The sequence below is a fragment of the Halichoeres trimaculatus genome, unplaced genomic scaffold, assembly GCF_033239565.1.
Source record: "Halichoeres trimaculatus isolate MK-OKI-2021-1 unplaced genomic scaffold, fHalTri1.1 fHalTri1_scaffold_3, whole genome shotgun sequence".
Taxonomy (NCBI): domain Eukaryota; kingdom Metazoa; phylum Chordata; class Actinopteri; order Labriformes; family Labridae; genus Halichoeres; species Halichoeres trimaculatus.
Window position 1 is genome coordinate 35772444 of NW_027437181.1, and position 27557 is coordinate 35800000.

At 40.3% G+C, this 27557-nt stretch overlaps 1 protein-coding gene across 2 annotated transcripts in view; it reads right to left on the bottom strand.

Annotated features, from left to right (window-relative positions):
* Positions 1 to 5752: 5752 nt before the first annotated feature.
* Positions 5753 to 27557, bottom strand: part of znf536 (zinc finger protein 536) — a 265410-nt gene continuing 243605 nt past the window's right edge. For both annotated transcript variants that reach the window (XM_074666772.1, XM_074666774.1), the window contains exon 8: positions 5753 to 6537. In XM_074666772.1, the coding sequence (XP_074522873.1) occupies positions 6305 to 6537 (233 nt within the window). In that variant the 3' untranslated portion in view covers positions 5753 to 6304. The remainder of the gene's footprint in view (positions 6538 to 27557) is intronic.

A 27557-nucleotide genomic window follows, 5' to 3' on the forward strand; every position in this document is an offset into this window, starting at 1 on the left:
CTCCTGGCCGATACCTTTGCACAATGAAATCCCTCTGATGCTTTGGATGTACCCTGCCATGGGACCATGGCTTTTACTGTAAGATTTGACCAAGAAAATGTCAGGAAATGCTGACTAGAACAGCTGAGCTTTATTTGGGGTTAAGTGGAGGAAATTTAAATGACGGCAGGTGTGTACTGACTCCAACGTAGGTTTGAATGTGATTGGTTCATTCTGAACCCAAACACATCCCAAGTTATAAGAGGTGTGCACACTGATGCACCCTTTTTCCCCCCTTTAGTAGATTTCAGTTTATTTTTCAGTTGAGTTGTACATTGTGAGAGTTCTTTGAATGTTTTCAGAACTGCACTTTATAGAAAAAGTCTATTTACCTTTTACTATTCCCATCAATTCTAGATTCATTTTGCTGTTGAGGGCAACATAACAGTTTTGAGTAAACAGTTGTGCCAAACTGTGACCATAAATGTGTTTGTATCATGTTTTGAGTCGGCATACTGTATATAGATTTGTGATTGTGTGCATATTTAAAGGTGAACCAGCATTCAACACACTGCGTCAGTAGCACCTCAGGGAGCTGGTAGCATGGCTGTCAAATTGTTTTTAGCTTTCTCACCCCCTCCCTTTTTTCTCTCACATTTTGGATCCCATGGGTCGCTCCTTTATTTCCCTGTTGGGACACTTTCAAGCACTTATTTCAGCAGCTGTTGTGATTTGAGATGCAGGCATAAGTGACGGAGTGAAAAAGACTCAGCATGTAAACAACTGTCTGCAACTTATTTTTCCTTTTCAGCAGTCACATCTTTGGTACGTTTTAAAGAGAACAATAAAGAATGATCTCTTTGATTTTGGTAAACATTTCAATCCCAGCAATACTTGTACTGTCACAGTGCTTCATCATCATTGACCTGAGCTGTGTGAAGGGATCCGGGCGCAAAGACAGAGACTCCCAGAGGTAAAGGTTTTATTGCAGAAAAAACACTGGATAAATGTTACTGCTTTAAAGTACACAAGAACATCTAGACAGAAGTAAACAGTCCATGTTTGATACACCTCTTTAACCAAAGATTCTCTTTTCTGTCAAACAGATGTGCAGTAATAAATAATGACCAAGGACATTTCTCTTTTCAATACAAAGTTATCTACTGTTAATATAAGCTTACAGTTTGCAACAAAACCCCTCTGCTCTCTTCTCCTTCAATAGGCTACAAATCTTCAGTTAGGAATGTGGACAGTATTTTAACTCGGATTACAAACTACAGACTCCAGTGCAGGCTGAAAAAAAAAGCTCTGTTATATATTTTCTTTCTTTCTTTCCTAGCACCAGTGATTATAATTGAGCAAACTGCATGTGCTACTTCAATAGGAGGCTTGACAGAGATCAAACAGCGCGGGGACAATGGAATGGATTATTTTTGGATTACAGCAGGGGGGAGAAAAGCGTATCATTCTCAGGGATGGACAAAGAGTACAAGTCACAGAGGAATCACAACAATTGCCATTCTTCAGTGTCGAAACAAAAAAAGAAATGATTGCCTCATATGCACAAGATGATGAAACTACTGATTTACATGCTTTACCTGCATAAGCCAGAGTGCTGTGCCAAAAAAAAGGAATGTGTACTTTAAAATAAACTTTTTTCTCTTCTTGACTTTCGGCAGATATGAATGGGTGTTCAGCATGGGTATACACATTCAGAAATGCAGGCTACAGCCACAGAGAAAAAACCTAAAGATTATACTACATTACTTTATCATCTTAATCTCATAGGGTGAAGCTCAGTGGGGAAAGACTTTATAAACTCATTTAAAGGCAGTACAGACTAAAAGAAAAGACATACTGCTCAGTAAAAAAAGGACACAGACTGCCCGTGCTGTTCTTCTGTGTTGGGTCAAAGAGTCATTTTCTTTTTTTAAAAAATCAAGTAAAATTGCATCTTTCCAAAGGAAACCTGAACTATCACACATACTCTTTCTTTCTTCTGCACTTCCCCTCTTCTCCTTCCTCTTCTTCTTCTCTTCTTTTCACCTCATCTCTCTGAGCATGCAGGGGGTGTATTTCTACATCCTACTGTTGTAGTTGTTGTTGTGTTTAGTCCTGTGTGTGATCTGGTTCAAACAGACCCCTTCAACGTTTGTAAACGGCTGTGCACATTTTGGCAACAGAAGCACTGCAGAGTACAATGGTTTGTCAGCTAACATGAGGGCAGACGTCTTTTAGTGGGTAAATCCAGAGTGTACGATACAGAGGAACTCAAGTCACTTGATTCACCTCTGGCTACATTATCCAGGAACGTGTACATACCATCAAATACCAGTATAGCCGTGTTTACACCAAGCAGTCCGATTCAGATCAGTACGGTTTGGCACGGTTTGGTACAGTTAAGCCTGATCCTGTTTGCCTTTCCACAGCAAACTGTGCCCTCTCATGGTAGGCAGCGTGTAAGCCGGAAGGTGTTGTAGCTCCACCTTCCAAGAGTGGATCGGTGCAGTCTGGCACCCATACCAAAGGGTCCCAAAAAGTGGGGATCTGTCCCTGGACAAGTCAGTGAAAACGCCACAAAATGCGCACTGTACCGAGACGAACCCAACTAGTCTGCTTGGTGGAATCGTGACTTATGGGACCTGGTTTGTGACCACAGGGTGTATTATTCATTTGTGGCATACCAGCTAGAAAAACCATATCAAGTAAGCGAACCACACCACACGTTATGCGTGTATTTAGATTAAGCTACTATAACTCTAATTCTGAATAGTTAATACTTTGATATTATTCCTAAGTTTTACTTTGAACACAAGATTTGTTCCTGTTAATCATAATTTAAGCTTCCTCCTATTATCCCTTCTTATTTACTTTTTCTTCTTATTTCATGACTTTGGCTGTTTTTTTTGTGTTTTTTTTTTTAATTTACTTAAGATCATAATGGCTGGATTTAGAATATCAGCACATAATCTTTTGTGGTCAAACTTGATCAATATGAGGTTGGATACCTTGCAGTCAAAGTTGTCGCCAGTGTTTTAGTGCAAAATGTGACTCTGTTAACTGGTGACTGTAAGCTGCGTGTGTCTCTCGAGGCTGTCTGTAGTTTGACATTAATCAGGGTGACCATATTCTGAAAGCACCCTACCTGGCCTCTTGGAGATACTGTAAAAGTATCCAGAGATACTTAAAGATGACAAAAGAGCTCTGTAAACCATACATCATTTAATACATTCTTTTTATGCTTTAAGTTAAAAGTTTATAAAGAGATAACATAACTATTGTGGTGGTGGTGGTGATGTAGTCTTCCAAGTCTCCAGAACCTTTGTTTGCTACTGGCACATAGGTGCCACCTCTGCAGTACACAGTGCTTCCCATCAGTGACAACCGCGACAAAAAGAGGGGTATTTATTGTGCAGATTGTCTGTAAAAGTGCATTTACGCTTGGACATGTTCTGTCTTAGAGCGCAGTGCAGGTATTCTGTTTTGATCTGAAAGAAGGAGTAGTCTGGGTCATTATGGGTCATGACCAAGCGGCAACCTCTGGTCTAAGAATATGAGACAATGCGGCACTGCTAAAACCTGCCGTTTCTCAAGTGTCCGCTTGGCTAGCTGGTTCTGGAAGTCCCGGAAGTCACATACACACCAAAAAAAAAAATTGCAGAAATTCACATAGTTACAGTCTGGTTCAAAAACGTCTCCTGTCTGAATCGTTAATTTCAGTATCGGCACACACTGTACGGGGGGTTCAATTTTTTCTAACTCTGCAGTTTAGAGGATATTAAGATCGTGAGCTTGCCCAATCTGAGGCATAGCTCAGGTCATGTGACTGACAGGTGCCCTATAGCTGTACAGGAAACCCCCGTCACTTCCAATATGGCTGCAATAGCCGATTTGCTTCAGAAGTCTGTTTCAGAAACAGATGGGTGACATTGGGGAGACTTTGTCCATTATTTATACAGTCTATGGTCATGACCCAGTGCAGCACTTGACTATAGATATTAACGGTTGTTAGAACAAGCTGAGCAAACCCTGGATATTTTAGGAAATTTTATAAAAACACCAGACAAAAAATTACAACCAAAAAGGAGGAAATGTCTAGGCAAGAGGACGTATGGTCACCCTACATTAATAGAATACGAATAGGTTTACTGTTTATATGAGAATGAAAAAAATGCAAGGGTGCTTTCCCAATGGCTCTTTTCATTTTCGACGATTGTTGTTACCGGCACTTCACACAGGAGGTGCTAGTTAGCACAGTCACACTTTACTCCACAACACCCGTTCCTCTGTACCACCTCAAATACACCAGATAGGTCTGCAGTCCCAAATCCCTACACCAAATTTATGCGTCCTGCAAAAATAGGATTGCTGCGTATTACCTGCGACACGACAGACCAGCCACACCGAACTGCAACAGAACAGATCCAGTGTAAGTTGACACATCAACTTGAATAGAAACGTATCTGATCCAATGCTGTGACGGAGTGGAGACACACTGCAGATGCATCTGGTGTAGTTTAGCCATTACAGTAGTGATCCTGCAGAATTTAGGAAATCTTTAGTCCACAGTGCAGTATTGAATTTTACAACCGATCTTGGGAAAAAACAATGTTTTTAGCTGATTACAGTTTTAATTTGAGGTTTGAAGAACGCTAACTCATCCGAAAGAGTGATGCGAAAAAGCTGCTTCTGCTGCCAAAATGCGTGTGCATCTTTCTGATGACGTGGAATGTAAAGGGGTCTATGGTGTTCTAATCTCTTTAGACAAAGCTGTGGCGCCACCACAAACAGCTTTATCCCAGCCTGATGCTGCATGCTGTAAGACTTTTTTCCCCAGTTAAGCTCATATCTCTTTATCAGGCAAACATTAACGTCCCCCAACCCTCACCCTGCAACAGCCACTAACAACATAACACAAAGTTCCACACTTACTAAATCTCCTCTACCATTCCTCACCCAGAGCTGCTGGAAACTAAAAGTTCAATCAAGGTTGTTTTTGTTTCGGTTTTTCTTCCACCCTTTTCACAAGGTTGTACAATTTTTACATTCTCTTATCAAGGTTTCATGTTGCTTTCCACCTTCACCTTTAGACAGCCCCCACAAATAAATTATAAAACATTCTTTTAGGCAAGGCAGTAAAATTAGGACATAAAGCAGAGTCAAACAAGTGATTATCTCATTTTCATTGGACTGTGCAGCTCCTGTAACCGAGCTCAGAGAAGGAGTAAAGTTTTGTTCGTGGAGCTTTTGCAGGCCGTCACACACCTTTTCACACACTTATCATGATGCAGCCGGTCTTGCTTTCGATCCGTGGCTTCACCAAGCTGTCATCTAACATCATCTAGCATCCCGAGTGAAAACAGAGACAGTAATTCTCTCCATCCTCCTCTGACGTGGAGCCTGTAAGGTGACCTTCAGATGTTAAATTACCAAAACCAGAGCAGAACAAGTCTTATTGTCAGCTAATGGATGCTTTAAATACGCCGATTGATTTGTGTTGCACAATCCAGGCCGTTCTAATGGATAGGGCTTGTATTAGAGCGTTTGAGGGCGGAGGGAAGGGAAGAGGAAAGAAGGAGGCGACTTAAGGGGCTCCGGCCAGCTGATGGGACTCAACTTTAGCCCCTGAACAGGGTCAGCTTACCACTGCAGGACTCTGTGTGTGTGTGTGTGTTTGTGTTGAATTGATTTTCTCTGCGATGACAGCTCCAGTCAGGCTGGCACCAAACCCCCTGACACACACACACATACACACACATACACACAGCAGTGGTGGTGATTTGCACTGGGAGAATGGAAGCTGCTGGTGTGCTCAGAGGTGGCCTCGATGTTTAGGGCAGTGATGAGCTTTCCTCTTCCTCCTCTGCCTCCCCTCCTTCCCCTCAGCAGCTGTTCTGTTTAATTATTGTACAGATCCCTTTTTTATTCCCAGAAAACTTATATCCAGAGAAAAGTGCCTCCAATGATTTTGATCACCTCACTTCTCTCCTTCTATAACTCCTGATCTGTCTGAAAACAAAGATTTCATAACTCTTTTTAACTTTTTACGCTGCACTCCGTTAAAAAGAAACTGCAGACTCACCTTATCACAAACACGTAGTATATAATATATTCTTAGTGTTCACAGACTTCTAATAACACACGTTTACTTGTTGTTTATGACGTAGGAAGTGTGGTTTATTAACAAGCTGCTCTCAGGCTCTTGCTGTTGTTTGGTCGGCGTCTTCAGCGTCTGTTCCTAAGCATCAGGATGTGATTTCACGTGACGCATACCACAACAGGACCTCCCTTTAGGATGTTGTTAACCCGTAAAGTTTGTGCAGCTTCAGTCCTGGTTTTGAGATGCTTCCTCCCCTGCAAACACCACACTCTCACCACCGACAGCCTCCTCTGGATTCTTTTCCAGGGCGTCCGACTCGTGGCGGGAGCGTTTGAAGCGACGGTCAGGATACTGGCTGTTGTCGAAGGGCATGCGGTGCACACACAGCACGTGAGTCTTCAGGTTTCCCTTCTGGGAGGCACTGTAAGGGCAGTAACTGCACTTGAACGGTCTCTGACCTGAGGGGAGAAAGAAAAAAAGAGAATATTGTTACCTTTTTTTTTTTTTCTAGACCTGCAGGTGTGAGCCAGATTTTGAGAATGGCCATGTCATTGTTTTTTTATTGTCTTAGCAGATTTCTTTTTTCCATGACAAGTCTCTAAACATGGTGTTACTAACATCCTCCTTCACTGCTGGAAGTGGGTAAGAGGTTTGTTTGCACCCTTGATTTAGGATATTGGTAACGATACTTATATTTTGCCGCACAATCAGTTCTGTGAGGGCATCATGAGGGCAGGATTCACTTTGATTTTTCTAAAAGTAAGCTGTGAGTGTTTTATATAACAGCTCAAGCAAAGTGTCACTTTTTGATAAAATGTGTACATAGAAATGTCATTTTCACATCAACCATGACTAGGTTTTTTAAAAGCATCACCAACAACCTACAGCTCAATGACATGGGACAAAATGTACAGAGTAATCATATGACAGACACCCACTCCTCTTAACAGTGATCCACGGAGTTAAGAGTGGCCTTGAACATCATATGACTGGTTTCCTTTTTTAAAAGTCATCATCTCGGCTCTGCTGTTCTGTGTCACTCTGAGGTTTCAAAACCTTTCAGTGGCAAAATGTGTGATTGAACTTTTGTAAATGGCATTGAAGGGAATAGAGCCCTAAACGGACATGTAGATTATCCCAAGACATTTGTAAGTTCCTGTAAACTCATTTTATTTATATGTCCCCTTACATTTCAACATGAAGTATAGCTGAGAGGCCAAACTTAAACGGCTTTGACCGAGAAAACAGTTGTTTTTTTCCCCTTTAAAAAAGGGATACATTGCTGTAAAGAGGAAATAAGATCATTCAGACATGAAAGACAAACTTGCCAAATTATCATCCCAGTAACTAATGCCTTTTTAATCAAAACTACTCTTCCAGGAACTAAAAGGTTCCAGTGGTCTGTTGTTGTCTGCATTTCTGACGTCCTCGGAAGGTCAGACTGTTGACATTTGAAAAAGAAAAAGTAAAAGTAATTGCACTAAACCTTAAGACCAGTAGAGGGCAATAAGAAAAAAACCCAAAGCCATTCTGTATAGATGACACCATAGAAGGCGAAGACAGGTCAGCATTGACATGTGCAATACCCCACTTAGCCTGTTAGTTTGCAGGAGATTCAGCCTACGCTGGTTTTGATTGTGTTTTCTCACACTGCCAATTGATTCTTTCAATCAGTATTTGAACAGAGACAAGCACTTGTCACAAAGTTGTTTTTAAAAGACAGTTTCTGGCTATTTGAAACAGCTTTGACCAGCAAAACACTGGTCAGTCAAACAGACTGAAGAGTGAGCCTGCTGATTTACAACACTGAGCAGAATAAATACCTCTCAATCACCTTTAGATTGTCAATAATCTGAAGTCTGTGTTTTGATATGTTTACATAAAAACCTAAACTAAACTTTGCCTGTGTTTCAAAAGATTTTGTGAACTGGATATCCACTGACACGTTCAGGTAAAGGTCTCCAGTTTACAGGGTCACTGTTTAAGCTCTAACACCAGAAGCTGACAGAGACACATTCACCCTATCAGTTTTAAAGGAGACCATTGTTTAGGAGGTACTAAACCAAGTCAGTCACCTGGGGGTCATCTTAATTTGATTGGAGACTGAATTGAAAACTCTGAGGGTTCGCCACCATTCAGGTCCTGCCCACCAGGTAGGGCTGTTTCAAGGGGTAGATCAGTTACCCCCAGACTAAGGCCCCATTTACACGACAACATTTTATCTGAAAACAGTAAAACGCATTAAAAACGCAGTGGAAAAAAAACTGCATTTACAAGGAAACGCTGATGGACTGAAAAAGCTGTAGTCAGCGTGCCAGGTCTGTAGGTGGTGCTATAACTGTCTTGTCCAGGAGCAGCTTTTGGGAGATCTCCACCATAGTAGAGTCAAGACGATCATCTGGTGAATTGGGGAAAAAATAAGTGGAAAAGTGGAGCAACAGATGCACATTTTGTTGAAAGACAGTCAGAAGATTCAGCAGATTGAGCAGCACAAGCACAACATGGTAGTTCGCAACGAAAATATCAGTGGTACTGTTGAGTGTGACGTCAGCGTTTCCACTGAAAACGTCATCAATGGTGTCGGCAGCGTTTAAGAAAAATCCCACTCTGGAGGCCGTTTTCAAAAGTTTGCATTTTAGGTTGCTGAAATGCAGTTTCCTTGTAAACGCGAGGCTGAAAAACAACAAAACTTTTGCGTTTCACCCTAAAACTGTTGTCATATAAACAGCCCCTGAATTTAGACTCTGGTTCTTGTGGTTGAGGAGCACCTCTGAAGATGAAACCCACACAGTTTTTGAAACTGCAGCACTCAGCTGCTGGACTAAATGTGGCTATTTTGCAGTCTCAGGCTGTCTCACTACACCCATCATTTAAAAGTGCTTCAGATGACTGATGGATGTTCTGACTGGCACACTGTTCTCTGACCCTGACTTGAACTTCAGTCTGGCCACATGTGAACTTCTGTGGCACCCAGACTTCCACTGGCCTCTTCCAAAGTTAGCAACAACAGAGATTGGACAAAGGAACAGAGGCTGAGAACAGAGGGTAAAGATGAGGACAAAGAGAAGAGAAAAAGAGATTGTCTCATCTGCAGCGCCCCAGCAGCACGGCCCAGCTTCTTATTGAAACAAATATATCCTGAAAACATTACCCAACACTTAATACTCACCTCACTTTGTGCAGCCATAGAGCTCAGGCACATTCATCTGAACTAAACTTTTGCAGCTCCCTGAGTCGATATGCATCTTTTGAAGAGCGTGCATACATCTAGTCCCCCGAACACAATAGCCCGGCAGAACGAGGAAAGGTATTTTTCTCTATCTCCCCCCCTGCAACAGCTCCAGCACTGAATGTTCTCCCTAGATTGAATCTGATCATCACTGCAGCAAACACAATGGCCCTTAATAGCACCAGCCGTTTCTTTGAGGGATGCCGATTACGAAGCCATCATAACCCACTTCACTTAGCTCACTCACTCACAGACAGACAGACAGAGCGGACAAAACAAAACGCAGAGGGAGGAAGGAAGAGGGAGGGGCAGAATGAAGGCAGACAGTTTGAGCCCTCTGTGGTACTTTAGATTATTAATAACAGTGCATTTGCTCTTACCCTCGTTTTCTTTTTTTTTCCTCTCTTTTTTATCTTTATCTCTTATTCAATTTGAGACGCTCTAAATCAAATTAACATATGGGGTTTAAAAGCAGCGTGGGGATAGGTGCAAGGAATATCAATAGGTAAAAGGCCAGGAATTAAAGAGGAAACAATCTATTTGAAGCACTCACTGGCATACACATGGGGTTAGAGGGAGTGAGTGCACACTCTACTTATATTGTGTAAAGACGGACACATGCACTCTTAAGCACACGCACACACAGAAACACTCAGGCGGGGATGTGAGGACGCAGTGAGGCAATGTTGTGGAAGCAGCTACTTTGTGTTTGGCAATCTGACACAGGATTTGGAGCCTCTCCGGCTTTCTGATATTACATTGTTTGCTCTGGAGCCACACAAAGGGGATTGCTACAAGTTTGGAGGCTTTGGATGTTCCAGTTGTCTGAATTTCCAGATAAGCTAGTCGGCGGCACACAATGAAGGGCCCCTTTTATTCATGTGCGGTTTAATTTCACACTCTCTTACATTACGTTAAGTCCGAGAGGCAGAATATCCCATCCCATTTTACACTTAGGGGGAGCGAGTTATGCCCCCAAACAACTCAACTGATTTTTTTCTTCCTCTCTCCCGCTCACTTATTGTTTGTCTCCGTGGACTTTAAAATAAATACAAATCAAGCTCGGTTTTATCTCCGGGGAGATGTTGAGGTAAGAAGAAAGAGATTGGGGTTTGAATTGTAACGCTTGAAAAACTTTGGATAGGATGTATAAACTTGAGTTAGTGTTGAGATTGAAATTGACTTCTGAGCAACTTAAAGACACACAGGCGAAACTTTGTTGTGGATTAAAAATTACAAAGAGCTACACACAAACACACACAACCACACACACCATGCCTGATCTCTTTGGAAAGTTATCATCATTTGTAGATATTTTCTGGTCTGTGCCATTAAGCCGAACAGCTCACGTATTACTGATGGTGGCCCTGAAGCACCAAACCACACTCTGTAAGCTAAACATGTGTGGCAAACTGCAGTTCATCAAGTGTCCACTTGGGGCTGGCTGCATAGGCACTGGACACTAGAAACAAAAAAGCTTAAGTGGTTGAAAACCTCTCTTGACACATATTGTATTGAGGTCCAACTTTTCATGAATCTTTATTTTTGAGTTACAAAACTTTAAAAACTCAAGTTTGACCATATGAGGGCGTTTCTAACTCATCTGACAGGTGGGGATCCACTGTGCTTCCCCTATCATTATAAAGGGAGGGCGGCCCGCCCCCCTGGAAGTCAAGTCAATTTAATTTTCCTTATAGCGCCAGATCACAGCAGAAGTAATTTAGAGTTACCGCTGTCATAAACAAGATCTACACCTTGTTTTGTTTGCCTTATGTTATTTATCTAATTTACATGATGAGACATGGTTAGGTTCACACCTTCCCCTTCTGTATCTGTCTGTTGAGGTTCAAGACCTGGCTCTCAGGGCACAGTTACACTGGCCTTCTGACACACTAGGTAACATACGGTTTAGACGAGTGAGGCCTATGTGGAAGTGCTAAAAACTTAATTGAGGATCCACTTGAGGCTAGCTGCAGAAAGACTGTAAGTCACATAAAAACCCAGCCAAAAAAAGAAAAAAAGACTTTTACAGCATATTAAAAAACATATTTACATCCTGGTTAAAAAAACTGCTTGGGTCTGAAACGCTGATTTTGCTATAGGCACACACTGTACAGGAGGTGAATTTTTTTCTAACTCAGCAATTAAAAAGAGAATAGAATCGGCATGTCATGTCATGTCCATTGTGGCTGTGTCCGTGGATTGGTTTCAGAAATGGATGGGTGACATCTCATAGACTTTTGGCGCGTTTCCACCAAGCAGCCCGGTTCGGTACGGCTTGGGATGGTTTGGCACAGAGGAACTCAAGTCACTTGATTCACCTCTGGCTACATTATCCATGGACATTTACAGACCATCAAATACCAGTATAGCCGCGTTTCCACCAAGCAGTCCAATTCGGTTCAGTACAGTTTGGCACGGTTTGATACAGTTAAGCATGATCTCATTTGCATTTCCACAGCAAACTGATGCTGAAAGCTGCAGCTGTTCAACAATAGACGCCGTAGCAGCGCAACACAGTTTACCCCGCCAATACATCCAACAAAGAAGAAACACGTGACAAATGTAAACAAAGAGCATAGATGAAAGACATCCAGCATTTTGTCCTCTCTATGATTGGCATATAGCTCTTTAACGCAAAGCGCAATCAAGCTTTGTTACAGAGAAGACTGTGAGCCGGCAGGAGAAATGCAGCTGCTGTGGCATAAGTGACGATTCTTTCGTCCAATCAATGGTCTGCAGTGTGTTGCTCCACCTTCAGAGAGCGGATCAGTTCAGTCTGGCACCCATACAAAAGAGTCCCAAAAAGTGGGACGGCTCGTCCCAGTTATTTGGGGATCTGTCCCGGGATAAGTCAGGGGAAATGCCACAAAATGTGCACCATACTGAGACGAACCAAACCGGTCTGCTTGGTGGAAACATGGCTATAGTCAATGTTTTATACAGTCAACCCTTTGTAACCATACAAAACCTACCATGGTTACAAAAGGTTAACTAACATCAAGACTTTATCTCTTTTCTTTTTGCTCAGATGTCTTGGGATTGTGGATTTTGTGCACCATTTAGACTGAAGTCCTTATGGTTGAATTACACTGAGCTAATAGCTTTGCCAAAAACTTTCAAGACTATAGAGTGAGCAGGAAGAGACATTGAGAAATGACTAATAACAGAAAAGACAGACAGGCAGAAAGAGGGAGAGACAGTGGTCTTGTTTTCATTAGTGTAGCATTATCTCAGCCTGTTAATTAACCCCCTAAGGCCCTCTGCGTGAAGATCAGAAGAAACGGAGGAGAGGAAGTGAGGAGGAGGGCAGGACGAGAGGATGCAGTGGGTGGAGGTGTGTCTTTGTGCTTGAGAGTGTGTGTGTGTGTGTGTGTGTGTGTGTGTGTGTGTGTGTGTGTGTGTGTGTGTGTGCGTCTGTGTGGTTTGTTGTACCACAATGCAGCCACAAACATGCCTATGATCATTAAACTGCCACACATGAACCATCCTGCTTACCTGCTTTAATTATCCTGTCTCCACCATCTACACAGCTGGTTTCAAAACTCCAGCTAATGTTGAAGTGGACTTGTGATCTGTCCAACGACCAGGAGGGGGAGATTGACACTGGTATTAATGGCACTGTATATTTAAGAATATTTTCTTAGAGATAACGGGTTATCTATCCAACAAAGGATTCCCTTTTTTCAGGTAAATTCACAGTAAAGCTGTGAAAAAGCCCAAAGTTCTTTAGGTGTAGCTACTTGTAGTTGTCAAGTACCATAAGTACTACCATCATGTACTTTTCAACAAGGAACAACACAGTCTCTGTGGCCCATTGCTGTCTGTGTTTCCACAAGTCATGAAGTACTGTGGAAGTTAAACAAATCATGCCCGTAATGTCTAAAGACAAAATAAAAGTCACAACACTGACCTGTAGAGGGCAGTGACAACCAAGGCCATTTCACCAAGTAGTTACCATTAAGGTTAATTGCCAAGGAGCACAATTACAACAACAAAGAATCTACAATCTACCTTTTGAAAGTCATTGTGCTAAGTTTATACAGTAAGTCTGTGTTTACAGTGCTGAACAAATTTATCATAACACTTAGTGTAAGGTGTTTGCTTATGCTGCTCTAAATAAAACAAAATATATTGTTTGTTGCCAAAATACAATTCAAATATATATATATATATATATATATATATATATATATATATATATATATATATATATATATATATATATATATATATATATATATATATATTTCTTTAATGCTTTAATAAATAAATTATTGGATGTACTGTTTTGGGGCTGCATGGTGGCCCAACAGGAAGTGCTGCAGCCTCACAGCAAGAAGGTCACCGGTTTGATTCCCAGCTTGGCCAGTGGGCCTTTCTGTATGGTTTGCATGTTCTCCCTGTGCATGCATTGGTTCTCTTCAGGTACTCCAGATTCCTCCCACAGTCCAAAAACATGCTCACCAGGTTAATTGATCACTCTAAATTGTCTGTAGGTGTGATTGTGTGTGTGTGAAAGGTTGTCTGTCTCTGTGTCAGCCCTGTGATTAAGTGACGACCAGTCCAGGGTGTACCCTGCCTCTCGTCCAATGACAGTTGGAATAGGCTCCAGCCACCCTCACCCTGCACAGGATAAGCGGTTAGGAAAATGAATTAATGTAGTGTTTTGCAGAAGCAGGGGAAAAAAAGATGCACTTTTTATTGACAAATTACAGTTGTAAAAACCTTGTTTTAGTGGTTGTTTGTTAGTTTTGATCAGTTTCTGACTTCTCAAGGAATTAGGTTTTCTGGCTCAAATTTGAGAAGAAAAAAAAAACAGTTTGAAATTCCTCACTTTCCTCATCTCCACCCCATTACCTCGACTAGTTTGGCTGAAAGTTTGGTTGTTTTAGCATCTCAGACATGGCAACAACATTCTGCTTTATAAAACAATGGAGGACATCACTGAGACGACATCCATGTTTTATACAGTCTATGTACCTGACAGAGTTATATGTCTATATCACAGGCCTGATGTTATTTTAAAAACAGCTTTGAGAATAGATTATTTTATTTATTTTTTATCGTTAATCAACTAGTTGGCATTTGGTTTTAGTTTGATGGGGGATTTTTTTTTTTTACTTAGGCAGGAAAAATAAAAGCTCTTCTTTATATTTATCTGTGTGGGTGTCTGTTTGATTAGAAGTGACAGTGATGACTGACAGGAGCGATTGAAAGGGGGCGGCTGTTGTGTTAAAGTTGTAACTTACCCAAACTGTGCTTACACTGAGCGTTTTGTCACCATATGTGGAAAGTACAGCACAGCTCGAGGAAAAGTTTCTCCTCGCCTTCATCCTATGAGAAGAGCTATCTTAAGACGGCAACAGATGGCAGTGCTGACATCAAATGGCATTTAAGGACGGCAGCTTTTGGAGGGGTGCCAGCGTTCCTTTTCTGGTTTCTGTGTGCTTCTGTAAATGATGGTATGTGTGCCAGTGTGCTTCGTATGAATGGGTTTGCATATGTGCACCATTATGTATGCTTTTCATGTATCTTTGTTGGGTGCAGTCATACATTTGCAATGTCTTAGGCTGAATGTTTGTGTTTTATGCATGGACAAAAAGCAAGAAGAGAAAGTTTGGTTAATGTTTTTGTTCAGTGGGAGGAAAATAAATGTATTAATTCATCTAGTTTGTCATTTAGAATATAAGATTGATGTTTAGAACAAATGAAAAAAAAATAAATAAATAAATCTAAAACAAAAATATATGTATATTCCTGACTACTTCAGGTGATAAAAAGTGAAAAGCATAAAGAGATAAAGGGAGATACAGACAGACAGAGAGTTTGTAGGAAGAGAGACACACAGAAGGTGTGGGCAATTAAATGTGCGAAACCATCTGTCCAATAACCTGCATGCATGCTGCGGCTCCCAGATTACTCAGCAAACTGCAGCAGCATCCTCCCTCCCTATCTCCCTCTTTCTCACACACACACACACACACACACACACATACACAGGCACAAACCTATATGAACACATGTATGAAAACACATGAACAAGAATCAGTTTTGCTTTCTGAGGTTTAAATGAAGGCTGGTGGGATCATTTGTGTATCAGTGTATCATTTGTTCTTTCCATATCTGTTTTAGAATCCAAAATCGGAAGACAGATAAGGACTTGTTTTTTCATTTCTCGTTTTCAAATCAAAAATCGGAAAACAAATAATATTTCGCTGTTTTGAGTTTGTTTTGAAATTAAAAACAGAGTATGAGTCTTTAACTGCGCAGATCTTGAAACCTGTCCACAGAGATGGAGAAGGCGATATACAGTGAGTGAAATATAAATAGACCGCTATGGCCGCACTAGAACAATACGCCAATGTTATTAAGCAGTTGTTCCAAGCTGATAAGACCCACACAGACATTTCAGAAAAGTTGCAGGACATGGGTGTCCAGAGATGCTCTGCAATGAGTGTCAGACATTTCTACATCCAAAGCAACTTAAGGTGGAAATGTCATGTTACTGATGCGTCCTAAGTGTGCCATGCTTCACGTCCCCCATCCTTGACAAAAAGTTAAATAATAATAACTGTAAAACGTTAGTTATTGTGCTGCTCGATTCACCCATCAATGGAATCACCCGGTAGAGACTGACTGACCTTCCTGAGAAAAAAAAAAGTCAACAACTCCCAGGTCACAACACACCGAAAATGACACAAACCAAAAACAAATAGAACAAAAATCCCATGATAATTCCAGTCTCTCATATTCTATTTTTCAAAACAAAATCAAAACAGCAAAAATTAAGCCGTTATTTGTTTTGTGTTTTTTTATTTGAAAACAAGAAATGTAATAAGTTGTTATCTGTTTTCCGGTTTTGGATTCTAAAACAGATATGGAATGAACGAATGGTACACTGATATACATTTGTGATGCTCCTTTTTTTGTCTTACTGTCTACACTTGTTGAAAAACTGTGCTGATGCTAAGCTACACTTGGCTCAGTTTTACCATGTCAGACCAAGACTGTTTAGTAATTGTTGATCGAAGTTATGTCAAAGTGAGATGCATGGATGACTCGTGCAGTATAGTCTAAAGTCAGGTCCCAGCTTTCATTCAGTGTCACTGAAATAAATCATGCTCTAAATGATATGTACATTTTTCTGCCATGTTCACAAATCAAACCAAAGTGTATTTAGTAGCATCTTACTAAACTACAATTGGACTATGCATTGGCTCCTTGTATAAAGCCAAGGGTCTGTACATTCTGCAGAACCTCAACAACTCTCACAGCTGACATCTTTAAATGAATGGATCATGATGTGAAAATTTAAGGGCCAAAAAAACACATCGTAGGACACAAGGTGAGATTAAAGTTATAAAATGGTGCAGAAAAGGAGTAAAATTGTGCAAAATTTATTCAAAATGCAGTCTGCAAAAACGTTTATTTTTCAGGTCAAAGCAGTATGAATAGAAGAAAAAAAACAAAAAATCCTTATAAAATCCAGGTCCTGATCTTGCCTTAAAAAATATCCGGACATGTTTTCTCCATATCGCCCCCTAATGGAGAACATTTTCCTTTTGTTGGTGTTTACTTTTGCTGACCACTGATCATCTAGTATCGAGAGACAACCAAAGGACAGGTGAGGTTTGATATTATCAGTCTGTGATGATGTCACAAGTTTGTTTGAGCATGAAATATTTCACAAAAAAGAGCATTTATTGTTTATTAATTTGTCATGAAGAGCAGAGAGCTGCGGGCTGAGGTACATGTAGGTGTTAGCTTTTTAAATACTGCAACAAAAAAAAACAAAAAAACAATGTGGCTATCAAAGTAAGGTGACTGCAGTGATAATACCAGCACTATCAAACCAAACTGCTGCTGTTTAAATTTACTTCAACCTTAAGCATTCATGACTAACACAGCAACAACCTGCAAAGACCTGAAGGCAGAAAACTTACTTAAATGAAGTGTAATGTGATTGGACCAAGGTACGTTTTATCAGTCTAGCTGTTTTTCCGTTTTGTCCAAAAAACGAAAAAACAGGAAATGGCTTGTTTTTCCATTTTTCTGATTAGCGCAAAAGACAAAGTTAAAAAAAAAAAAAACGACCCCTTTTTTGTTTTTACCGTTTTTACACACACAAAAAAAAGATGATTCCACTTAATATTTCATTTTGTTAGTGGGCAGGGCTGTAAAGCCCGACAGTGCTGTGCCCTTCACAATAAAACTCCTCTGGCAGGCTTGGAGAACCGGACTTTCAGTGAACTGCCTGCATTTATCCCAATCAACGCAAGAAGTGTATATAGTACAGGATTTACACAGAAGTAATCTATCTATTGATTGAGAGAGAAGCCTATTTGTCGGCAATAAAAAGCACAAGAAAAGATCAAGGAGGCACGAGGAAAGTAGGCATTTAAATGATCCGGAGGTGTTTCGTGCCATAACGATGCCTTCAATCATCCCTAAATGTCCAAGTGATCCATACATGGATGATGATACTTAGATGATACTTTAATTTTTTTAAACTTCATTCATGACAACGCATAAACAGTTTCATATATATATATATATATATATATATATATATATATATATATATATATATATATATATATATATATATATATATATATATATGTATATATATATATATATAATTTTTTTCTCCATTTAAATGAATTATGATTCACCCGGTAGGCCTATATATCTTATCTGAGTCAACACTGACCTATATTGATGTTTTAATCAGTTTTGCGATGGTAGTGCCGTGAATGGACTGAGACCAGGCAATCCACGGGCAGACTGGCAGTCCGCCGCCCCATGACAAAAGGGTAAAAACAAAAAACGGGCCGTTATTTGTTTTTTTGTCTTTTGCGCAAAATACAAAAACGAAAAAATAAGCCATTTCCTGTTTTTTCGTTTTTTTGGACAAAACGAAAAACAGCTTGATTTCTTGTTTCTATTCGTGTCTTTTATACCCAGGAATCAGACTGATAAAACGTACCTTGGTCTGATTGGTTAGTATTGTGAGCATAATTAAGGTTTTTAAGGTTTAATTCATGTTTAGTCAGGCTTTGATTTTTAATACAAGTTGTAAAAAGAAAAAGAAGAATAATACACAGATTTTGATATTCTTCATGTGCAATACTCCATGTGTGATTGACTGCATTCGTTTGTGGCCAGAACATTTTTGAAACACACTAAAAATATATATTTTATCCCGCCTCCCTCATCCCCAACCCCTCTCCAAAAATAAATACATTAACATTACTTCAAACAGCCTGAGGGGAATTTATCCTTCTCTGGATCCCTCTGATGAATTAAGAGCATTTCCCCCAACAAGCCGGCGTGTTGATAGAAAATTGGCCTGAAGTTTGGGGAATAGTGATTTGGTCTGTTTCCTAGCTTAACTAGAGAAAACCAACACGCAAATAACACCAAGGGAGGCACTTAAGGAGAGAGGAGGAACTGCGGGGGGAGAGAGGGGGAGGGGAAGGAGCTCTTTCAGCATCAAAGCTTGCTAAAATGTCCCCTCCAGGGACCAGGTCCCAAGTTAAATACTGAACTAGATTATTAATTGCTCTACCAGTAGGACCTGTTAATAAGAACCAGAAATAGCAGCTGCTTCCTTTCTGTCTTCATCTCTTGTTCTATTTCCACTTTTTATGCCTCTCTCCTGAAGTCTGCTGCTGCCTTTTTTCTTTTATTATGCTGCTCAAAGTTTGCTTCACACACTCCTACGCTCATCTGCTTTCTAACTCACTCACTGACTCACTCTGTGGGTCTCCATCACAAACACACCTGGCTCACTCACACCTTTACTCAGCCTCGTCACCTAATCACGTATGCATGTGATACATCGATAAATAACATGCGGCTTTATGGCGAGGGCAAATTTCTAGAGTCAGAATAAAAGGATGTGAAATCTTTCACAGCTGAGGCCTGTTCATCCTGAGAGTCAGGGGGTTTAAAAAACTCAATCTGAACTCATGTTTCAAATCAAACAAACGTACAAGTTCAGTGGCGTGAAAAACAAAAAGATGCACACCTTCAAAGAAAGAAACTAAGCAAACAGTTTGTAAGCTGAGCTCTTTTCACACATGAACTCAAGACTCTTTGTTTTCTTTTTTGTTTTTTTTTTCCAGACACTATATTTTCAGGAGCTTGCTGTTCACACATGCACCTCACAGCAGGGGATTATCTGTGTCTGACGCTCTCTCTCAGCTCCAGTACAACATTGGGTTTAAATGAGGGGGACAGCTGGGTTGGGCGTGCCAAAGGAGGGGGAGGAGGAGTTTTTGGTAATGGTGACTGTCCCAGCATCAGTATCACACAGTGTATAAAACACATGACGTTACATTTATGGAAAGACTTAATGATGGCAGCCCCCGTGTTTGAAATGATCAGCTCAGCTTTCAGTAACCCTCACCATGCCATGAGCTTGGCTTTGACACTAATTATAAACATGAATGAAGCTGTTACCCTTCCTCTTATCCTAACAAATGTTTTTTTTAAAAGCCACCACCCTGTACGATAGTAATTATGAATAAACAAGGTAAATACCCTGAAGCACTTTTTTTTAACCATTTTTTAACTAACAATCGGGCTCACTGTGAATGTTTCTGACTTTTACCTGCCGTTTACTCCTCATCTCATCAACTGCATGTTGAAATTTTAGCTGGAAAAAGTTAGTGGTTTATCTTAAGTCATGTAGCCCAGCTGGATATTTTCTGAACATTTTCAGGAGAGTAGCTCTTGTGTTGAATGGGTTAATGGGGAGGGGACTGGGAAAGCAACATTCAGTAAGTTAATGTTTACATACTTATTTTGCACAAATATCTTCTCTTGTGTGTGTAAAGCCGCGTTTCCACCAAGCAGTCCGGTTCGGTTCGTCTCGGCGCTTTTAGCGGCGTTTCCACAGACTCATCCCGGGACGGATCCCTAAAAACCGAGACGAGCCGACCCACTTTTTTGGGACCCTTTCGTATGGGTGCCAGACTGAACCGATCCGCTCTCGGGAGGTGGAGCAACACACTGCAGACGGTTGATTGGTCAAAAGAATCGTCACTTACCCCGACAGCGGCTGCATTTCTCCTGGCGGCACACAGACTTCTCTGAAACAAAGCTTGATTGCACTTTGTAACAGAGAGTTACATGAAAATCACAGAGAGGACGAAATGCTGCATGTCTTCCATCCGTGCTCTTTGTTTACTGTGTCGCGTTTTCTTCTTTGTTGGATTTAATAGCGGGGTAAGCTGCTACGGCGTCGCGCTATTGTTTACCAGCTGCGGCTTCCGGCATCCGGCTTACACGCCGCCCACCACGAGAGGGCACAGTTTGGTGTGGAAACGCAAACAGGGTGAGACTTAACTGTCCCAAACCGTCCCAAACCGCACTGAACCGACCCGTACTGCTTGGTGGAAACGCGGCTTAACTGACACTGGGCAGTGCAGGCAGTCATGGAGAGCCTGGTGGTAGTCTGAGCTGGAGATTCTGGCCTGCTTAGGGAACTGACTGGATCTTATCCATGAGTATGGCAGTGTCCATAAAGTTACAGTTAAAAAATAAATATCACAATGGAAAATGACCGAACAAATAAATGGAAATTGTAACAAAATGAGGAGTACATACTGATTTTTCTTTTAACAAACTTAATAGAAAAACTAATTTTGTCAAACAACATTGAAAGGCTTTTCTTACACGATCGGTGTTTTCCTCAGATGTTCTTCTTAATCATCTACTCCTCTCTTTTTCCAACAACACCCCGTCTCCAAAAATTCATTGTGCCATGCACAAATTGACGGACATGATAGTGGATCTATTCCATATTTAGTTCTCTAGTCTCTCTGAGTCCACTTATATTTACTTTGTTTTGAGAAATCACGATACACACTGTGTTCTTTTCTTGAGGAGCAGTTATTTAGCAGTACCTCTTTAATCAACAGGTTACCTGAAATACACAAATGCAATGTGATGAAAAACTTTGACAACTCCTTTTGCGTAGTTGACTTTTTTTTTTTTTTTTGTAACTTTAAGAGAAATATCTGAAGGCCAACTGTCATTATGATGGATTGCAATTCACACCCCTGTGAGCATATTGATTAGCTAATGTCTTTTTTGATGTCATGGCAGCTGAATGTCCGAAGTGTCTCCAAAAAGACCGATAACGATGATGGTGTTGATGAAAGAGGGACTGATCTAGTGAAAGATGAAGAATAAACCAGTAATCAGACCTCAGCGACTGACCGAGCAAGAAGGTTAGGAGGTAGTTCAGAGGTTAGTAGGAGCTGGTGTTCTACTGGCTGAGGAGGGGAGGATGGAAAAATGTTCAGGTTTTTTGGACTTGTACTTAATGATGTGTGTATTATCATTTTAAAAATTAAAGTGACAGGTAAAAATAAATGATGGGATTCTTAAAACCCTGTCAGTCAAAATGCCAGGGAATGACTCTGGTTGTCATATATTTCTTTAGAGACTTAATGCACACACTGTATATTATATATTCTGGAAATGTTGTAAATACAGGAAACATGATCCCACTCAGCAGATGATCACTGGGGTTGTTGTCCTCACTGTTTCATCACGTTGTTATATTTTTTGACGAGGTGCACACCAGATGACTTGGCTTCTACATTGTAATAAAGCTAAGCAGACCTACGGCCTCGGCTGTAATGTCGATTTGAAGGAGAAGTTTAAACCGGGACAAAAGTTTTCAAACACCTACTGAGTGTCTATGTGTCTCAGGGTAAGGTGCTTTTTACTTATTTTATCAGACTCTTACTTTGAAACTCTTTGAAGATGTGAAGTCACGACATTTATGAAGTGTTTTCATCAGTGAAAAAAAAAAAACAGCTTTTCCTGTCCTTCCTCATCGGACCATTTGTTTGGATCTTTTTTCCTTCTCTATGGTTTTGAAAGGGCTTGTGTGTGTGTGTGTGTGTGTGTGTGTGTGTGTGTGTGTGTGTGTGTGTGTGTGTGTGTGTGTGTGTGTGTGTGTGTGTGTGTGTGTGTGTGTGTGTGTGTGTGTTCTGTTCCCTGCTGAACTGAGAGAGGCACAATCTGCTGCTGACCTGTCACTGTACACAGATAATGGATGCCCAGCTGCATGCGTGTGTGTGTTTGTGTGTGAACGTGTGTGTATGTGTGTGTGTGTGCAGCCTGTCATCCATGTCTCTCAGCAATAAAGAGGAAAAAAAGAGAAAAACGATGGGGGGCAGTGGGGGTTGATAGATATGCAGGCCACCTGCTTCTCACTCACATTCTGACACAAAGAGCATCGGCTGCTCTGCTGCATTAATCATCATGAACTTCCTTTGACCTCGACACAGCGATAACAGCTCAAAGTTATGGAAACAGTCAGGAAACACAGAGCAACAGAGAGGCCGACACACCGAGATACACTTTAGCAACAGGAACAGAAACAGGGGAAGCGTTTGGAAAGTTGGACTGGATTTTTAACTAATATTAACTGTTGAAAAAAATCTCTGCAGGAAATGAAGATCAGAGGTTAAAAAGTTTAACCCATCTCACTTGAGGCCCTCTGTGTTTTTACTGGACTGGTTAAGCAACATTTTCTGAGTAAGGAAACAAAATAACAGTAAAATATATCAGAATATAATTACTTTATTCTTGGATTTATGAATCTACAAAAAAAAGGAATACTACATGAAACAAAATAACTTTTAAAGCAACTTTATGACAAACTGATTCTCTCAAAAGTTTCTCAATTTCAACATGAGCCCACTTTTTCTTTTGTTATTATTACTGAACAAGGTACAGACAAGCTAATGAGCAAAGAAAAATTGCTTAAAGGGGACATATCATGCTGATCCATGATTTAATACTTACATATAATATAATAAATTTGAAAACAAGACCTTTCACCCCCTGAATTTTTAAAAAATGAGATATTGTATTTTTTCTGATATTCTAGAACCAGATTTGATGCCTCTGAAAATAGGTCATTGACATTTGGCCGCGAGATTTTGACCTTTGTGACGACACGAGGATCCTTTCTTTTTATTGGAGTAATCTGATAAAGCAGCTCCTCCTCTGTGATGTCAGTCAGTCACACAACCGCCACCGAGGGATACACCCACCAAGAGCAAAGTACCCCCCCCTAAGATGCTGGATGCAGGGACTCTGCTCTGCTGAGCAGCTCGGCTTTACATGGTGATTTAGCAGTTAAAACACTGTAGTTTTAGCAGACGTCGTAAAACTTGTGAGACTGTGATATTTGCATGCTTGTTCTGACATGCTCTGTGAACCTGGACCACTGTTATGACCCTCAGTCATGTATTTGTTTTTTGGTATATGTTTTGTTAGTTGTGTCTCTTCCCTGTGTGTGAGTGCGTGAGTGAGCCCAACAGGTGGAGATGAGAGGATGGTAGTTGCAATTGGTGCTCGGCTGGAGGACGGGTTTTGAGGGGGAGAGCTCCGATTGGAGGGATCAGGCATCTCCATCTTTAAAAGCCAGAGGAAGCCCCGCCCTCGCTCTCTCTGACTTGCCACACCAAACAAAGAGCCGTGTGCGCCTGATTGTCCTCATAAAGCCCTAGTGAGATTTGTGTGAAGCCAAAAAGGCGAATTTTCAGGAGGGAGAAGCCCGTTTTCTTTGATTGGTACTTTTCTCCTGTTTTTGTTCGATTTAGTTAGGTAAGATACGTGTCATTTGTTTTTCATTGGTTCTTTTCCACAGGTAAGGTTAGATTCGTAGGAACGTTTTGTTTGTTGTTTTGGGCTGTGCTTACGTTTAGACAATAAAACTCCTGACATGATTTAAAGCCTGTTTCTTTGGCCTTTGTTGGGTTGGGCAAGCAGAGAGGGCTCTGCATGTTGTGTCCTGGGCACCCCTAGGCCGGGGACGTAACAACCACAATAATGCTGCGGTAGTAACATAGTGAGGAACTGACGGTAGAGGCGATCTTTAGACTACACTTTCAGCATGATGGATAAAACAGAGAAAAGTGAAGGAGCAGGATGGAGCCCTGTTATAGAAATAGTTTATTGGTGAAGTCTGCCTATATTTCCACGTATAAACTATACATGTTACAGTACCGGTTTGACTCACCACACTGAAGCGTCCTGAGATGATCTGTGTCCAGGTGGATTTTCTTCCTCCTGAGCTGCAGAACCGTCCGGGTCTGACTCGGGGTCCAATACAAAAGGACGTATCCTACACTCTGCCATTTTATTACTGCTATCAATGCCTTACGGTGAAGTTTTGGCAAACAGCAAACTCGCTTGGTCTGCTCCATCCAATATGGCGATTTTGTAAATACTGCCATGCTGCAAAAACCTCTACCCCCTGGCTCTACCCCCTCCGCCCCTCTGATAGAACTGACCAATCAGAGCACAAAGGGCTGTGACCTTGCGAGGTTACTGGAGGTCATTCTGGAAACAGAGCGTTTCAGCGAGATCTTCAGAATGGCCTAAAATGAGGATATTGAGAACGCTATTGTGGGGCAATGAAGGAACTAAATGACTTGTACTGAGGGCAGAAATGCTTTACAGGCATCCTAGTCTGGCATAGTGAAAAGGAGAAGCAAGCATGATATGTCCCCTTTAAATTTCTGCATTGGGTGGCGTTACGTCAGCTGAAAGTAATGAACTGCAGGTTTGTGAGCACTCCATGACACATTTATTTCACCAACTGCTGATTTCTGAACACTTTCTGAGCAACAACCAAAATATTATATCTTCAATGTAATATTTTATTTTGTTATTTCTGTATTTTATCATTTTCTATTTTTATTCTAAATTACTTTTTAAACTATTATTATTATTATTATTATTATTATTATTTTATTGCTTAATTTATTTTATTATTTTTATTGTATTAATATTTTTATTGTATTGTATTTAAAAATGATTTTTTTGTTGTTGCTGTTGCATTATGTATAGTTTGCAAAATATTAGATCTCTTGTCGTCTCAACCTGATGTCTGCAAATAAAAAACATATACGAGTTTATTTCACAGATTTATAAGTTGGGCATTGGGAGTAGTGCAATTTGCACGAAAACTAAATTGTTGACTCTACACTTCTAAATGAGCAAATCAGGGATTAAAACATCAAACCATGTAACAAGTTTTACTCTGAATTTTTTGTCACACATTGATGGTTGTTGCAGCAGCACAGTGTTGTTTGTGTCTGGCATGAATACTTTATTCTAGTACTTATTTTTTTGATGCAGAAACTGACACTGAGTGAGATCATTTCTTTAAAACCTCTTGCTGGAGCCTGCAGGTGGATGCTGTAGCTGAAAATGTGAGTGCAGCACTCCTGCAGGGCAGCAGTGGGTACGACGGAGCAGATGCAGGCACCAGAAATCTCACAGCTTAAATAAGGCGACAGATTGGGAAGACAAGTTTCTGAGAGTGACACATGTCAGGTGTGATATCTGCAGTCGTCTGCCTGAAATAGCTTACCGGCATGGTCTATTTCTTCCCAGGAAGTGTTTTCTCTAAATTTGAGTTTAGTTTTAGAAATTCTGCTGTTTTTACCCTTCATCAAAAACACGCTAACAGAAATACACCACTAAATTTATCAGTGTGATTACTTAGAGCTTACTAAAGAGCACATACAAACCATATGAGATGAAAATGATGCAAATGACTAAACTGTGTGGTGCAGCAACAACCTCCCTGGGTGCAGCCATCTCCTCCCTGCTCAACCCTCATCATGAGAAAATTGCACTTCTACTGGCACCTTTTTTTTATTGCACTTCTTAAACATATATTAATGCACTTTAAATACAACTTAAAGTATTGCATAATATTCTAACTTGACATCTGCTCTTTAAAACTCTAAGAAGCTGTTTCTTGTATTTTGCTGCAGTGCATTATTTTGTGTTAATGTATTGCATTTGTCTGACCTTTGTGGGCACCATATTTCAGCCCAGTGTATGATCACACCTGTATTTGAAAACAACAATTAACCGATTCTGATTAATTATAGATATGAATTAAGGATTATGACCTTGAGTTGAGAGTTTTACATCGTGGTTCTTCCCTTTTGTCTCCATTCACAGATCCTATTAAACCAGTAATATTCCACTTTACTTATTAGCATGAACTATCTGGATTAAAATTGTCACGGTTTGGGTATTTGGTTAGCGTATTTCTGGGTTTTCTTGTGTTTTAGTCTTCTTTGTTATTCTGTGCTTGTCCTGTGTTTCTGGGTCAACTGTGTTAATCTTAGTTATTCTTAAGTGTTCTGTGTTTCCTGTTTTTGTCCTAAGTTTGTGTCCCTTGTGGTTTTGATTTTGTTCTTGTCATATGTGTGTCTTTTTGTGGTTATCTTTAGTGTTTCTGTGTCTTTAATGTATTAAGTCACTGTCTTGAGATTCCCTGCACTGCAAAAAACTGAAATCTTATCAAGTGTTTTTGTCTTTTTTTTAAAGTAAAAATTGTCTTATTATACTCGATATGAGCCACTTTCAACTTATCAATCTAGAAAAATGTCTTGTTTCAAGTTATCAGAGGACAAAAATGAGGTTTGAATCACTTGTAACCAGTAAAAAAAATCTGCCAATGGAACAAGAAAAAATTGCTTGAAAATTTCTTTGAGACTTGAACAATGTCTTAATACAAGTAACTTTTCTCTTGTTCCATTGGCAGATTTCTTTAATGGTTACGAGCAATTCAGACCTCATTTTTGTCTTTAAATAACTTTAAATAAGACATTTTTCTGGATTGGTCATGTGAATTTGGCTCATATTGAGTCTAAAAGGGAATTTTCTACTGAAAATAAGACAAAAACACTTGATAAGATTTCAGTTTTTGCAGTGTGTGTTTGGTTTGGTTCTCCTTGTGTTTCCCTGCTTGTTGATTGCTCCTCATGTGTTTCACCTGTGTCTTGTTCCACACCTGTGTTGATCACTCCTCAGTCTTTAAAGTCTCTGTGTTTCCTTTGTTCTCTGTTGGTTCATTGTAGCTGTCTCTGTATGTCGTGCCTTGTGTCCTGTGTCTCCTGTGTCTCCTGTGCCCCTTGGTTCTGTCCGGTGAGTTTCTTAGTACTTTTAATTTTGTTTCTTTTGTCAGAGTTTTTGAGTTTTTGAATTTAGTTAAAATGAAAGTTTTTGTTTCACCTCCATTTGGGTCCTCCACCTTTGTTCTCCCTGGGTTCTCGTGACAAAAATGAGTCTTTCAGTTACAAAAAGGACATTTTGCATGGGGTTAATTTCCCCTATTCGTGTCAATAATCAAACGTCTGTGTCCTCATGATCAACTATTTTTTTTATATGTGTCTAAAATAAAGG